This window comes from Anabrus simplex, chromosome 3, assembly GCF_040414725.1.
Source record: "Anabrus simplex isolate iqAnaSimp1 chromosome 3, ASM4041472v1, whole genome shotgun sequence".
Classification (NCBI taxonomy): domain Eukaryota; kingdom Metazoa; phylum Arthropoda; class Insecta; order Orthoptera; family Tettigoniidae; genus Anabrus; species Anabrus simplex.
In genome coordinates, this window is record NC_090267.1 from 417,381,075 (window position 1) to 417,398,143 (window position 17,069).

General features: G+C 38.4%; 1 protein-coding gene across 1 annotated transcript; it reads left to right on the plus strand.

Annotated features, from left to right (window-relative positions):
* The first annotated feature begins 645 nt into the window (after positions 1 to 645).
* LOC136867388 (uncharacterized) lies at positions 646 to 16,830 on the plus strand. The gene is made up of 2 exons (XM_067144572.2): positions 646 to 701; positions 15,171 to 16,830. The coding sequence occupies exons 1-2, from the start codon at positions 675 to 677 to the stop codon at positions 15,888 to 15,890; spliced, it is 747 nt and encodes a 248-aa protein (XP_067000673.2). The 5' UTR covers positions 646 to 674; the 3' UTR covers positions 15,891 to 16,830.
* The last annotated feature ends 239 nt before the right edge of the window (positions 16,831 to 17,069 follow it).

The window sequence follows — 17,069 nt, forward strand, 5'->3', positions numbered from 1 at the left end:
CATCAACGGATGAGATCAAAAGCAGCATCGCAGGGAGCATTATGGGAGGTTGGATAAGGTAGCAGATAGCTCTGAATATATATAGCTTCCACATATTTCACCAACGCTGCCAGAAGCGTACAGTCACCCAAGGTAATTAGACTGAAGGTTGCTGTGCATCAGTGAATTATATTTTTATTTTATTTTTACAATTGGCTTTACGTCGCACCGATACAGATAAGTCTTATGGCGCCGAGGGTATAGGAAAGGGCTAGGAATGGGAAGGAAGCGGCTGTGGTTTTAACTAAGGTACAGCCCCAGCATTTGCCTGGGGTGAAAATAGGAAACCACGGAAAACCACCCTCAGGGGAGGGGTTCGAACCCACTATCTGCCGAACGCAAGCTCGTAGCTCCGCATCCCTAACCACACGGCCAGCTCACTCGGTTCAGTGAATGTATTTACCATGCATTATACGCCTATTCCTCGAACACCTGGATTCTACGTCGTACAGTATATAATTTTTTTAAAAAATGAATGTGGGCAATATTGTAATAACCTGCAAAATCTTGTTTCACAGGTTCCAAGCGTCAGTATCGTCACCAAATTAAATTTCGTTCATTTACCTATTCTTTCAAATGAAGACTGCCAGCAAGCATATCCTGACATTGAGGAAGACAGATTCTGTGCAGGATTCATGGAAGGAGAGAAAGACACTTGCTCGGTAGGTATTCCATCTCTATACAGCAAAAACCTTGGTCATCAGTGTGGAATTCAACTTTGGGGTAGTCAGTCAGAATTTGAGTACTAACACTTCAGAGACCTGAAATTTCCAATAATGCTTTCAGTGAGATGTGACTAGCTCATAGGCGCAGCAGCTCAGACGGCTGAGATACGGAGCCTGCAGTAGAATTTTCACATGGAAAATCATCCGACGTGAGGAAGGGGAGGCTATCTGACCTTGAACACCCAGTAAAAAAAACCCAATGAGCCAAGATGGCGTGAACAAGCAAAATAATGACAGGCAGAAGCTGAAGAAAGTGGATTTTCAACAAAATGTTTTCAGAGCAAAATTCCAGAATTTTCGTGTTCTTAAAGCCCGATCATATTTTAAGACACTTGAAATGTACATTATTATTATTATTATTATTATTATTATTATTGCTATTTTGCTTTACGTCGCACCGACACAGATATGTCTTATGGCGACGATGGGATAGGAAATGCCTAGGAATCGGAAGGAAGCGGCCGTGGCCTTAATTAAGGTACAGCCCCAGCATTTTCCTGGTGTAAAAATGGGAAACCACGGAACACCATCTTCAGGGCTGCCGACAGTGGGATTCGAACCCACTATCTCATGAGAAAACATGCTGGGGAAGACTGATGGTAACAGGAGAAGAGGGCGACAACGGATGAGGTGGATTGATGACATCAAGGAAAATAGTATACGACAGGAAAAAATGGCGCACTTTGGTCTATGGGGTCACGGAGAGTCGAAAGCGACTAAACGACTAACAACAACAACAACATCTCCTGATTACTGAATACTGGCCGCACTTAAGCGACTGTAGCTATCGAGATCGGTATTATTATTATTATTATTATTATTATTATTATTATTATTATTATTATTATTAGCATTATTATTATTATTATTATTATTATTATTATTATTATTATTATTATTATTATTATTATTATTATTATTATTATTATTATCGTAGTGTGGGTTACTGTAGTCACGTTGTAGTTCAGAAACCATAGGCAACCGCTAAGTGACGTGGTAAATGGTCCTGAGAGTCGGAATACCAGTTACTATGGAATAGGAGTGGGCATCTCGGACATGTTCTGAGTCATGGCCCTCCTTGTGGTGAAGCAACTAGGACTATACAATCCACCAGTGGTCCCTAACCCGTTAGAGGACTATGTGCAAGGAGGGTAGCGTCCTGCTTCACAGATTTTATATCGAGCTCGCTCAAAACATTTTAAGCAAGCCTCGGAACTACAGTATGTGAATAACGGAGCACCACTTCCATTTGCCAGGCGAGGAATGGAATTCGATGTGGAGCTCTCATTATTAATGGGGCTTATGCCACGTTTACACGATGCCAGTTGATAAGACAGTTGTCTTCTAATGTTTGCGGAACAATTGCTGGCCAGTCCAGTTGAACGAAAACCCGTTCACAGGAGGAAGCTTGCTACGGCAATAGATGATGAGAAATGGCTGAGTGCGCAGCGTCTGTAGTGTCCCGTGAGGAATTTAATTTAATGTGTAATAATATGTGCCGGAAATTCATTCCTGAGTCATGCAAAGTTTTGACTCAGTCACACCGAATCCTTGAATGTTCATTTTATCGCCAATCTCAGAAAGTGCCGCTTGACGAACATTTTTGTCTTCGAACAGGTCTTCGTCGTTCCCTACGTATACAGCTCAAAGATGTTTACGTTATTATTGTCATCCCACTTTGGAAACATAATTACACGAACAGCTTACAAATAATTTAAACATTAAAGTATTTAAATTATCAAGACCATGCAGGCGGCCGCACCTCTCGTTTGACGCAAGCGAACTGGCACAAAAGAAATATACAGCATATTGGCCTGTCACGTTCACACGGTGACAATTTGTCGCGACAGTACTGAGCTCCGGGTGCTGGAGGGCGCAGCTGGGCGCAGTTGGTTGTCCTCAGTCTACTCCTGGAGACAATAGATTGCCTAGACAACTTGACTGAAATGTTTACTGTAAGCCAGTCAACTGTCTTCTGACAAAATTCTCTCATCCACTGGCTTCGTGTAAATGCGGCATTACAGAAGAAAGGAAGTAAGCAAAGTGTCTGACAAGGAAACATCGGCAATGGGTTAGGCGCCAATCGCGATGAAACTTGGAAAATACATTGAGGTACACGTAAAAATGATGTCGGCATCAATTTTGGGTGCCAACATTCATTAAAGCGTCAACTACGGGGCCTAAAAGTTGTGACATTTCAAATTTCGCGCGACCAGTGGTGAATACCTGCTGGCCAATGCTAAGCTGGCACACTGCGTACCTGGAGACACGCCTATGCACCTCCTCCGCACCCCGCTCCAATTGGTTCGCCACCGCAGCCGGCAAGCGCGGGGAGAAGGGAAACCCAAAATTGATGCCGACATCGTTTTTACGTGTACCTCCATGTGTTTTCCAAGTTTCATCGCGATCGGCGACTAACCCATTGCCGATGTTTCCTTGTGAGTGTGTTTGGAGTTAATGATATTCGGGTAAGGGGAAATAAGGAAGAAGAGATAAGAGATTATAAAGTGTCCTTAACAGATATTGAAAAAAAGAGAAGAGAGTGTGGGGTAGGACTGTCCATCAGAAATACAATGGCACGCAACTTAGTTTCTCTTAGGCACTTAAATGAGCGAATAATGTGCATACATTTAGCACTTGAGGGAAACTGGGATGAGAATGATCTCAACGTTTTTACCATGTGAGGGTGCAGATGAGGATGAAGTTAAAAAGTTTTATGAAGCACTGAGTGATATCGTACTCAGGGTCAACAGCAAGGATAGAATAGTACAAATGGGCGATTTCAGTGCGAGAGTTTATTTATTTATTTATTTATTTATTTATTTATTTATTTATTTATTTATTTATTTATTTATTTATTTATTTATTTATTTATTTACTAGCAAATGTACCCGTGCTTTGCTACGATATTCTACATTGTAATCGAATATCGAAGTAAATACTGTACATACAGTAAATAAGATTGTTTTAAAATGGCATGTCTCTTAGCGTTACCCGAGAAACAGCATAGGGAGGTTCCCAATACGGTGTTTCCAATGTAAAGTGCTTGTTACGGATTTGTTATGATAACGGCAGGCTCACTTGCCTACTGCCATTCAAATCGAGTGTGGAAGTTTTCATTATAATTGCAGGCCCCATCGCCTACTGCGCTGTCACAATCGATTTGGGTTTTTCGTTACAATGGCAGGCCCCCTTTCCTGCTTCCAGACAGATTACAGTTTTCATTAGAATGTTTGGCAACTTCCCTACTACCAGTCGAAATTAAGTTGTGCAGTTATAATTATAATGACAGGCCCCTTTTCCTACAGCCAGCCAGCTCACTACCAGTCACACCAAGCTGGTGAGTTTCCATCAAAATAGCAGGCCACTATGCCTAATACCAGTCACATTTTAGATGGATACATTTGTTTATATAGGGCGGGCACCCTTGCCTACAGCCAAACACAATCGGGTAGGGGACTTTTAAACAACAATGCATGCTCCCTTGCCTTCTGCAAGTCAAATCGAGAAGTGAATTATTCACTACAATGGTAGGTCTTCCTTACTAATGCCAGTTACACAGGTGTTGGAGAAGGGCCCCATTCCTACTGCCAGTCAAAGTCGGTGTGGAGAGTACTGATTACAATAGCAGACACACCCTTTCTCGATCGCTACAACACCACTTCAGTGAATATATATAGGTCGACATATTAAAGTACATGCATGCTTAAAATATTGCAGACCTTCATTTACAGATTGACTGCTGCAAAACGGTACGTCATATCGACAAAGGATTGTACCATAAGACGTCAGATTTAGCGGCCTAAATGGCTGGTCGTATGATATATGATCTATTCATGGGTCAGATTGAGTTAGAAACGTTGAATAGGGTAAAATTTTTGTAAGATCATCTCATATTGCATTACTTTTCAGGTAATTATGTGACAGCTACATACATAGCATTTGGCTCACATATGGCTACTGAGTGTGCCAATTTTCGTGTAAGGTTTGATGATTCTATCTTTCTTATAAGTGATTGATAGTATGAATTATGCATGTGAAAAGTCCAAATTTACTTAACATCGAGAAATAGACAAATATCAAACGTAAAAGGGATACAGATACAACAAAAAGTCATAAGACCAAGGTTGTAGATCACTGCATATTGAACGGAGATTGTGCCTTCCCTTATGTGATAGGACTTCGCGAAAATCTGCACCATCATTAAAATTGCCTCCATATTTCGATATTCTTCGGGAAAAAAGTGAAAAATTTAAAGCTCTTGGAAATGTTCTGTCCGTTACAGGCTAAAACGTATAATTTTGCCAAATTTCTGTTTTCTTGTTCGTCTGGTAGATTATGCCGCAATGTGGATTTTGGGCGAGGAGGGTTAAAATTAGGAATTTCAGGAAACTAAACCAAAAAATTATGCAGATGGTTGTTATTATTACCCCTTAAAGGCGTAGCTGTGCGAACATTTCGCCAAAATAGTCAATGTACAGGCACACAGTCGTTAGGATTTTACTTATATAGATAAATAAGGAAACTGCTCCATGTACAACACCTTTTGGTCTATGTCTGCTGGACTTACCTTGCAAAACCGACCATTCATGATATCTCCCTTATTAATCTTTCTGTCGAGAAAATACACATGAAAAAAGTTTTAGAAATGGATTTCCAACAAATTTGGTCGATTTCCAGTCAGGTTGGCCATGTACTGTATATATTGTGGAAGAGTAAATTCACCATTTCGGTTCCCTATAAAATACCAGTCCATTCCAGCAACAGGAAATGTCATTGGCCTTTAAAATATACCTTTGGAAATGTGAATGCTAAATACCGGTATAAAGTTTGGTTCAAATATTTCCAATAGTTTTCAAATTGTAAAAAATACGCTCAACACGCGCCCGTTCTTAAGCTAAGTCCGGTTAATGATATCTCCCTTATAAATCCTCTTACCGAGATGATGCACATGAGAAAAAAGGTTTAAAAATTAATTTCCATTAAGGCAGGTAGATTTCTATTTAGTTTGGTTGTGTACATTTTGTGGGAGTGCAAAATCAAGGTTTCGGTTTCGTATAAACCCCCTAGTCATTTCATGGATTTAGAAACAATATATGCCCTGAAACCTACCCAAGGACAGGTGGATTCTAAATATGAATTTTGGTGGAAATATATCCAGTAGTTTCCAAGTTATAGACAAACAGACAAACAGAAAAAAAGACACCAAAGGTAAAAGTATGCAGATGGTCATTATTACACCTGAAACGGATAACTGTACAGAAATGTCGCCAATATAGTCAATGAACAGACACACTCTAGAAGTGCAGACCTTTATTTCGAGAGTTACTGCTTTGAAACTCTGCGAAATATCTGCAAACGGACTTCACCATCAGACGCCCCTTTCAGTGTTCTACATGGTTGGTCCCATGACATCTTCTCGTATCTCCTATATTTATGGGTTAGATTGAGTTAGAATCATTGGGTGTGAAATTTTGTACAGTTTTCGCATACTACTTTATATTTGTGGTACTCATGTGACAGATAGAATCATAAAATTTGGCTATCACATTGCCACTGGTCATGCCAATGTGCGTTCCGAATGTCATGATTCTATCTTTCCTATAAGTGTGCCAAATTAATGTTAACATATACGCGTGAAAGTACAAAATTAACTTGAAATCGAGAAATACAGCTCTATTTCACGTATAAGGAATAGAAATACGATAAAAAGTCATAGGACGAAAGTTGTAGATCTCTCCAAAATGAAAGGCGATTGTGCTTTCTGATTTGTGATAAGCCACCAATTATCCTGAAACGAAGGTGTGCACCGTCGTTAAAATTGCATCCATATTTCGATATTTGCCGGGGCCGAAAGTTATACATTTGCATAGCTTAGAATATTTCCTCAAAGGAAAGAGTGTCAAGCTTTCGGGATTAGCACTCGCATACATACGGTGTAATTAAGGAAGAAAATAATTCAGTAAAGAAAGTTGAAATTAATAGAAAATGGATTAAAACTGAGGACAGTCGGATGACGACAAATATATAAATACCACGTGAATGTATTGGAAAATCAAATGCCCCTCAATAAAATATGCTGGTGTGAGTTATGGATATAAGAAAGAGGTAACAGAGGAGAAATTTTGGCGCAGGCCAGGTCAACAGATAGGATGACTAATGGTGTTATTACTTAAGCTATTCGAGGACGGTTATAAACTCCAACGATATTTCGCCAATATCCCGCAGAATGGCCGATTGACGCCCTCTCTTGCCTTCTACCCAAGGAACAACCATGAATTTAAAGGTATGAGGAGGAAAATGGCAATACGTTTCTTCCCTGCTGGCAAGTCAGAGACGTTGCCATGGCAACCTGTACGTTCGTTGTCGGTCTGTCGGTCACACATGCAGACCATGATACCTGCAGAAAATAGTAAATTTCTCCGTCATTTGAATAGTAAGGTAAATTATGAACATAACGAAAGTTGTTTATAATGAAGAGACGTTTCACATACGGTCCACGGAGTTTAGAGGAAATCAATAGTATAAGAGAAAATGGAGGAAAACCGTTCTGGTTTTCCTATAAATGCCCGTCTAATCAAATATTTTAAAATGAAATGCATATAGAAACCTTCCTCGGGGTGAGTATACTCCAAATATTAAGTTTTGCCGTTGATGGTGGAACAAACAAACAAACAAACAAACAGACACGAAAAGTAAAAACCACCGATTCGGTCTTGAGTTGACCTAAAACGGATAAATATCTGAAAAATTGGCAAAACAAACGAAATTACAAACAGCGGACCCCCTACAACTTTATTTATAAGATGAGGGTAAGCATGAGCACGTTGGAAAGAGCAGACCTTCACTTCGAGATTCATAACTCCTAAACGGTGCATGATATTAACAAACGGTTTGCACCATCAGACGCCTTATTTATCGCTCTACGTGTTTGTTTCTAAACTATTTCCTCGTATCTCCTATATTTAGGGGGTAAATTGAGTTCAAACATTTGAATAGGGGGAAATTTGAGTACATTTTTAACGTTTTACATTAATTTTTGCATACTTATGTATAAGCTAGAATCATGAAATTTGGTCCACATGTGGCCATTGATCGTGCCAATGTGCGCACACAACTTGATGATCCTATAATTCTTATAAGAGTGTCAAACAATGAAATATACTTGTAAAAATCATCAAATTTACGAACAATTCAGAAATACGGCCAAATCTAACGTATAAGGGAGAGAGATACGACAAAAAGTTATAAGACCAAAGTTGTAGATCACTCCGAATTAAACGGAGATTGTGCCATCCGTTTTGTGATACGACTTACCATTTAGCCAACAAATACCTCAAAAGGAATGTCTGCACTGTCATTAAAATTGCCTCCATATTTCGATAACTTTGGGGGTAAAAAGTGAAAAATTTGAACATCTTGGAATTTTTCCGTCGGTTAGAGACTTAAAGCTAAAATTTCACCAAATTTCAATTTTCTACCTCGTCTGGCAGGTTGTGCCGCCATCTTGATTTGGGGGGACGGGGAATAAAAATTAGGAAATTCCTGAAAATTTTTAAGCCCACCAAACCTATAGGTTGTCGCTTTGGATAAATGATACGACTGCGTTCTTATGCTGAGTCCAAAATTTGAGGCCCCCAGCGTGCCCCCTTCAGGGAATTTTGAGAATTTTCGATTTTTCTAGGGATCCTGGGGTCATCAGCTTCTCCCATACAAAGTTTCAAATTGCTGAGATTTATTTATTTATTTATTTATTTATTTATTTATTTATTTATTTATTTATTTATTTATTTATTTATTTATTTATTTATTTATTTATTTATTTATTTATTTATTTACGTACTGCGCACTACAGGATTTCTAATTCCAATTACAGTGGCAAATGTTTACGCGTGTTCTTTAATGTTTCAATCAGTCTAATATCATAATATCTGAACTATTCTAATATTATATTTACGTTGAGAAATAAATAATATTACATATCTAATTGCATAATATTAGAGTAATGTTTATGTCAGTTGCCTGTAGGTAGCACCACTTCCCTTTGGTGTGATGCTCTTCTCTCTGGCGCTACAAGATGCCCTCTGTATGTTCCCTGGCAGCGATGTTTTTTGTGGGTTCTCTGGACATAATGTGCGAAGATGTTATGTTTACTTGAGTGTTAGTGGCAGCTTAATCCTGCACCAATGTATTAACTACCTATACAGCATATTGATTGTTCACATGACAATGATAATATAGTTAGTCAAGTTTACCGTTGTTTATATTATCCCTTCTTGCATCCTGTGAGAGAACCAGCCTCAAAGCAATACAGTCCACTTCACAATACTAAAATAATTATTTTCAAGTTTATTCATGGCCATCACGGGCCGGATGCATAGAAGGTGTACTTTAAAATTAATGGATTGCGCAGACACTGGATCTAGCACCATTGCGAGTTCATTAGCATAATCAACAATTGGTACTTCCTTTCATTTGTCAAATCCTTGCACACAATGGATCCCGATATTAGAAAGTCATTAATAAAGAAGCCTCACAGATGCAGCAATGCAAGTCAATCTCCTTGAAAAGACAGCCAACATGACAGGCTTGAGAATCTCTGCCGAGAAAACAAAATTTTTGACGAATATAAAAAGTGCCCCAAAGTTTTTAGCAACGGATATTGGTCGAATAGAAAAGGTAAAGAAATTCAAATATTTGGGTGAGACAATTCAAGAAAATGGTTTAGAAAAATCTGCTATAGAGGAGAGGATACAAAAAATGGAAAGAGCGTACGGTATAACTAAGAATACTTACAACAAAAAGTGCTTATCAAGAAAACTTAAAATAAAGCACTACAACACAGTAGTGAAACCAGAATGCCTTTATGCCAGCGAATGTCTAGCACTGAACTACAAGCTTGATAAATTAGAAATATTAGAAAGAAGAATTATAAGGAAAATATTAGGTCCTCCAAGAATTGCAGTTTTTTTGGAAATTAAGAAGTAACAATGAAATTTACCAGAACGTAGAAAACATATCAGAAACAATAAGAAAAAGGAGATTGCTATTTCTTGGACACATTTACAGAATGAATGACAATAGACTAACTAAACGAATCTTCAAGTACCTTTGGGAAAAGAAATCAACTACCACCTGGATTCAAGAAGTCAAGAAAGACCTGGAAAGGAACAACTTACGAGAAGAAGAATTATTGGAAAGAAAGATTTTTAGGAAGAAAGTCTTACAAATGGAAGGATTCCAAGGGAGGGAGGAAAAGAAAACAGGCACAAAGTGGACTGAAGACAGGAAAAAGAAACACAGTGAAACAATGAAAGAATACTGGAAGTAAAGGAAAGAACAACTAAGGAGGAACAATTGAAATTGTAACGTGGTCCTTAGAAGGCCGGAACGCAAGAAGAATAAGAAGAAGAAAGAAGCGTGGGATCGCGAAATCGAAGGTAACCAATATAAAGAAATATACCGATTCTCTAACTGGTCATATTGATAAATTCAGTGTTAAGGTTAGACTTGATGCTTTACAACAAGCGTGGCAGGACTATACTGTCGTGCAAGATCAACTAGAAGTAGAAGATGACGACTCCCAACAACATGAAAGGGATAGGGAACAATTCTCAGAGGTGTACTATGATCTGCAGGCTCATATGATGAGATTAATCGAAGATCAAGAGGGCAGTAATTTTCCACCAAGTTTACATTCTGTGGGCTCACACAGGGCTAATGTAAAACTGCCGCCTATAAAGGTGCCTGTGTTCAATAACAATATTATTGACTTCAGACATTTTTATGACACATTCAATTCCTTGGTAATCAATAATGACACTATAGATAAGATTCAGAAATATTATTACTTATTGTCAGCAGTATCAGGTGAAGCACATAAGTTAATTGAGAACTTGCCGCTCACTGCTGACAATTTCGATATTGCCTGGAATCTGATCTGTGAGAGATATGACAATCCACGCTTAGTAGCCAGTACACATATAAAGGTATTGTTATCTCCACCAGCAACAAATAAGGATTGCCCATATTCCCTACGCATTTTATTAAGCCATTGTAAGGGTCATTTAAATGCTATTGAAGCACTAAAATTGTCAACTTCACTACATGAACTAACCATTTTTCAGCTGTATTTAGATAAGGTTGATGCCAATACTAGGAGGGACTGGGAACTCATGTTATCAGCAAAACAATCTCCATCACTCGACGAATTTCTACAACTCTTAGAGAAAAGGTGTCATGCCTTAGAATTAATTAAATCTAACATGCCTAGCATTATCCAACAAGAGAAAACAAAACCTAAATTAAACAGAGATACTAAACACAGCTACGTTTCAACTAACAATGCATGTGTAGCCTGTAAGCTCTCTCATCCTATCTATAAATGTGGAAGATTTAGGGACATTAGTGTTCAAGAAAGGTTAGACATTGTTAAGGAACATCAACTGTGTTTTAATTGCTTGGCTAGTGGGCACAATGCTATTAATTGTCCATCAGGTAATGTGTGCCGTCAGTGTGGCAAGCTACATCATACACTTATACATCAGCACTATACACAGTCTGCCATGCCAGTAAGTGCCGAGAATAGCACGGAGGCGGATTCCTCACAAGACTCACACGAAGGATTCGGTTCATATTGTTCCTTTAAACCTAAGGCTTCTGCTCATGTATTGCTTGCTACAACCATTGTCATGGTTCGTAATCAGTTGGGATAACTTCAAAAATGCAGAGCTCTTCTAGACTCTGCATCACAAACTAATTTCATCACAGAATCCTTAGTTCAGAAGCTCCAGTTGAAGAAGTCTCGCATATCCAAGGAATTAATGAGGTCATGTCCGAGTCGAAACACTCAGTATCTCCGCACTTACAGTCTACTGCAAGCAATTACAAGGTAACAGTCACTTGCGCTGTACTACCACGTATTACGGGAGACATGCCATCTGTGAAGATTTGCTATGATTGGAATCTCCCAGATGAGATCCAACTCGCGGATCCTAACTTCCATCAGCCAGGAGGAATAGATTTACTTCTAGGTGCTGAAATCTTTTTCGAAATTTTGCGTCGTGGGAAGATGACCAAACCAGGGAACTACCCAGTGTTGCAAGAAACAGAGCTTGGATGGATTCTGTCCGGAACAATAAATGCATCGAGCACACCGTCCTCAACTGTACAGCCGCAACACTCATTCTTCATCCGTGGAGAAACCTCATTGGATGACCAGCTTCTGGGAACTAGAAGACCTCCCAAACAAAACTCGAACTATTGAAGAGATGAGATGTGAAGAACACTTCACTCACAACACAACGAGAGATTCTACAGGTCGCTACATTGTCCGCCTTCCTCGTCGCTCAGAAGTGGGTCCGGTGGGAGACTCATACTCACACACAAAACAGAGGTTGCTACAGTTAGAACGTCGTTTGCATAGACAACCAGATGTTCGGCATGCCTACAATGAATTCATGTCTGAATATGAGCAACTAGGTCATATGACAGAAGTTCCAGACAATGACAATTCCGAAAGGGAAGTGTTCTACTTGCCGCACCACCCCGTCTTCAAGGATACAAGTAGCACCACGAAAACACGAGTAGTGTTCGATGGTTCTGCGCGATCTAGCAACGGACTGTCACTGAACGACACATTAATGGTGGGCCCCAACATAAAACAGGATTTTTACTCCATTATTTTGCGTTTCCGGATGCAGCCTATAGCACGAACCATTCGATCAGTCATCCACAAGTGTATGCAGTACTTTAGGCTTAAGGCAAAGAATGCAAGTCAACTCATTGGCCAACTGCCAAAGGCTCGCATCCAGATGTCTCGTCCATTCCTGTCCTCAGGTGTTGACTTTGCAGGGCCAGTTGATGTTAAAATAGGATCCAGGAAAGGTAAATCGACTTACAAATGCTATGTCGCGATATTCGTTTGCTTCAGCACGAGAGCTGTACATATCGAACCTGTCACAGGTTTGACATCTCAGGCATTCATCGCAGCTCTCAGAAGATTCGTTTCCCGTCGTGGACATATTCAAGATCTCTACAGTGATAATTCTACAACATTTGTTGGGGCTAACAAGGAACTGCAGCAAATGTTGAAGGACGAACAATTCAACAAGGAAATAAGCAATCATGCGGCAGCATCAAAATTCAAATGGCACTTCATTCCGGCACGTTCACCACACTTTGGCGGAATATGGGAGTCCGCAGTGAAAGCGATGAAGTTCTACTTCCGTCGGGTAGTGGGTCAAACTTTTAACCTACGAAGAGTTGGTTACCTTACTCACGCAAATTGAAGCGTGCCTCAATTCTAGACCATTGCGTGCATTATCCGATGACCCTAGTGATCCTTCTATTCTCACACCTGGTCACTTTCTCATTGGAGCTCCACTCATGTCCATCCCTGACTCTGATATGACTGAATCTCATCCAAACAGACTGTCACGCTGGCAACACCTTCAGCAGATGCAGCAGCACTGGTGGCGTCGATGGTCCAAGGATTATCTTCACACTCTGCAACAGAGGAATAAATGGTCCACGTCACATCCGAATCTTCAAGCAGGCACTCTTGTTCTGCTGAAGGAAGATCACCTGCCACCTTTGCAGTGGAAGATGGGCATTATTGAGCAGGTGTTTCCAGGAAAGGACAATTTAATAAGAGTTGCCGATGTCAGATGCAATTCCAATATCTTAAGGCGTGCTATCACGAAGCTGGTGCCCCTGCCTCTTCCTTAACCCTCTGTGCATATTGTCACATAGTTATGTTTTGAACAAGCTCCACGGGGCGGAGGATGTATAATATTAGAGTAATGTATATGTCAGTAGCCTGTAGGTAGCACCACTTCCCTTTGGTGTGATGCTCTTCTACAAGATGCCCTCTGTATGTTCCCTGGCAGCGATGTTTTTTGTGGGTTCTCTGGACATAATGTACGAAGATGTTATGTTTACTTGAGTGTTAGTGGCAGCTTAATCCTGCACCAATGTATTAACTACCTATACAGCATATTGATTGTTCACATGACAATGATAATATAGTTAGTCAAGTTTACCGTTGTTTATATTATCCCTTCTTGCATCCTGTGAGAGAACCAGCCTTATAGCAATACAGTCCACTTCACAATACTAAAATAATTATTTTCAAGTTTATTCACTAATCCTTACAAGAAACAAGTATATAAAACACAATTTCCTATCTAAACTAGTCTAATAACCTAATACCTAAACTATTTTAATATTATATTTACAATGAGAAAGTGATAATATAGTTAGTCAAGTTTACCGTTGTTTATATTATCCCTTCTTGCATCCTGTGAGAGAACCAGCCTTATAGCAATACAGTCCACTTCACAATACTAAAATAATTATTTTCAAGTTTATTCACTAATCCTTACAAGAAACAAGTATATAAAACACAATTTCCTATCTAAACTAGTCTAATAACCTAATACCTAAACTATTTTAATATTATATTTACAATGAGAAAGGAACAGAGTTGGAAATAGAACTAAAACGTATATGATTTGTTTCTATTCGGTGAGAAGTAACTTAGATTTTTGGAAAGTCTTTCCCCAAATTAAACTTCTTTTCTAGGTTTATCGGGGTCCGGGAAATCAGCAATCGTTCATGTATGTAATTTTATTGTCATTGTGTCTTGTAAATTAATTTCATTGTGTAAATTGCTCGTTGTCTAAAGTCTGCTTATATGTTCTCTTCATTTGAGTTTCTTCTTTCGGAGAGTGTACTTCCTCTAGTATATTTAATAATTTAAGTTTGGAAAGTTGGATTGCTTCTTTTCTTGGTTACTCTCCCGCAAGCCAAAAATCCTCTTTTGTTTGAATTTGATATTAATCTCTTAACCCTTTTGTGTAGTCCCCTAAGGACTGCAGTTAGAGCTGTAAGGGCTATAACAACAACAACAACAAGTATTATTATTATTATTATTATTATTATTATTATTATTATTATTATTATTATTATTATTATTATTATTATTATTATTATTATTATTATTATTATTATTATTATTACAGATATAGAACCATATTTTGGGTTATTAGGCCACGCAGCGTCTTAGACAGGCGTGCCAGAGCAATTGTTGAGCCTAGAGGTACACTATGGGGGAGTCGCTGTACATACGCAAACAAACAAACAAACAAACAAACAAACAAATACTCGGCTTAATAAGGGAAAATGTGGTTCAATTGCTGTGACTTTTTGTTCTGATTCCGTAAAAGCCTTAATTTTTAAATAATAATAATAATAATAATAATAATAATAATAATAATAATAATAATAATAATAATAATAATAATAATAATAATAATAATCTTTTAGTATAGTACTGTAGTATTAATATACTGAAGGAAATCTGAAGACTTCTTTTATACATGCCTGTCTTCTTGTGTGCTGTAGGGTGATTCTGGAGGTCCTCTGGTATGTGAAGGAGTCCTTACAGGAGTTATAGAAGGAGGAGATGGCTGCGCAAAGCCTGAAAAACCAGGCACCTACACTAACGTCTTCTACTACCGAGACTGGATCGACTCTGTGTTGAGCGGCCGTATTGAACCAACCAGAACCCTAAACTACCGTCAAGCTGAATACGATGACACAGAAGACCCCCTTTTCTCTTCTGAAACAAGTGTCTTTGATTATGATAATCCTTCATATGATGGTTATGATGAGAACCCCGACAGTCCCCCACAAGTTGAAGTCAGTATTGGTAGTGAAGAAAATGATGACGATAATGGTGAGGAAGGGGTAGAATATGACAGCATGGATCCTGATTATCCAATTATTAATAACAACATTAATTTAAGAAAAACAGGGAGGAACTTCTACAGTGGTGATGAAAATATCCGTCATTATATTTTCACTAGTCCTCATACATACAGTAATCCTGGAAATGACATAATAAATATCATGCTTCATATTACAATATCCGGCAGTGGGACGAAGGAATACAAATTCCTTAAGAAAATGGGAAAGGGGACGATGAGAAACAAAACTAAAGGATTGATTAACAAACTGAAAAAGGTGACGAATAACCACAAATCTAAAGGACTGCTTAAAAAAATGAAGAAGGTGGCGAAGACATACAAACTTAAGGGTTCTACTAAAAATGAAAAACATTAGTTAAATCTTTATCATTATTATCATTATTATTAAGGGAATTGGGAAGTGTTCCATGCATAGAAATGGACATGTTCATACTATCATAATCTATTTTTTTTCCAAATGGATAGTTTTGCAATTTTTTTCTAGTAACCTATCAAAGCTTGTTCCTCGTGCCTCTGCAGTTTCATTACTTTAACTCAAAATACCTCTAAGTAAAAGAAAAAAACGTGCATAGGCTAGATATTTTGAACATATATTGAACTATATTTACTTGAGACTGATATTAAAAAATTAAGTAGACAAAATAAATGCCATGCGCAACGAACTTTCTGCCAGTTTCTTCAAAATATAAATTAATCTTTTATAATCTATTGGACATACGTAAGTACATGATTAATTTACTTATAAGGTCTCTTTAAGATATCTAAAACATAGGGCCCTATTTCTAACCGTTCCTGAAAAGAATGCACCTACATTTACAAAAATATAATATCGAGAAAAATGGTTAGAAGATAAAAATTACTATTAGAACTTATATCGGCGCATTCCTGAATAATAATTACAAGTTACATCAGTGTATTTCTGAAGAACAGTCATCATCACATGCTTCAGCTAATTCATCTAATTTCTTTCTTCTGTTTTCTTCGATTTTGGCTGTTGTAGACTAGCTAACATAGTTATACATCCACCAAAAATTAGTAGAATATTATTATTGTCACAGGTGGAGGGATGGATCTCGGGGGGTGGGGGGTTGAGAGACGGATTGGATCGGACTGTAAGGGACGTGTCAAGAATCCCTAAGAGACGCTCATTCGTTTGAAATATATCTTCAGAACTATATATGCACATTTGTTTTACGTCGCTCCGACACAAAGAGGTCTCGTATCGGCGATGGCATAAAAAAACGCTAGGACTGGCACGACGAATCTTCTTGGCCTTTATTCTTGGCTTTCTAGACCGGGAGAGTGGTTTTAATCAAGGGTGTGTAAATTTCAAGTGTTCTTTTAGTCGGGGAACTTACGTTCCCCTTTGATCCGTTAGTCGTCTTTTATTTTATTTTGTTTTATTTTGTAATTCATTTCAATTCCTTCGTTGAATAAATAATTTTGTTTTGTTTTAAAACTTGTTTCCACTTAGTTTGTCCAGAGAGGATGATTGCCTAGTTGTACCTCCTCTTAAAACAAAAATTACCCCCCA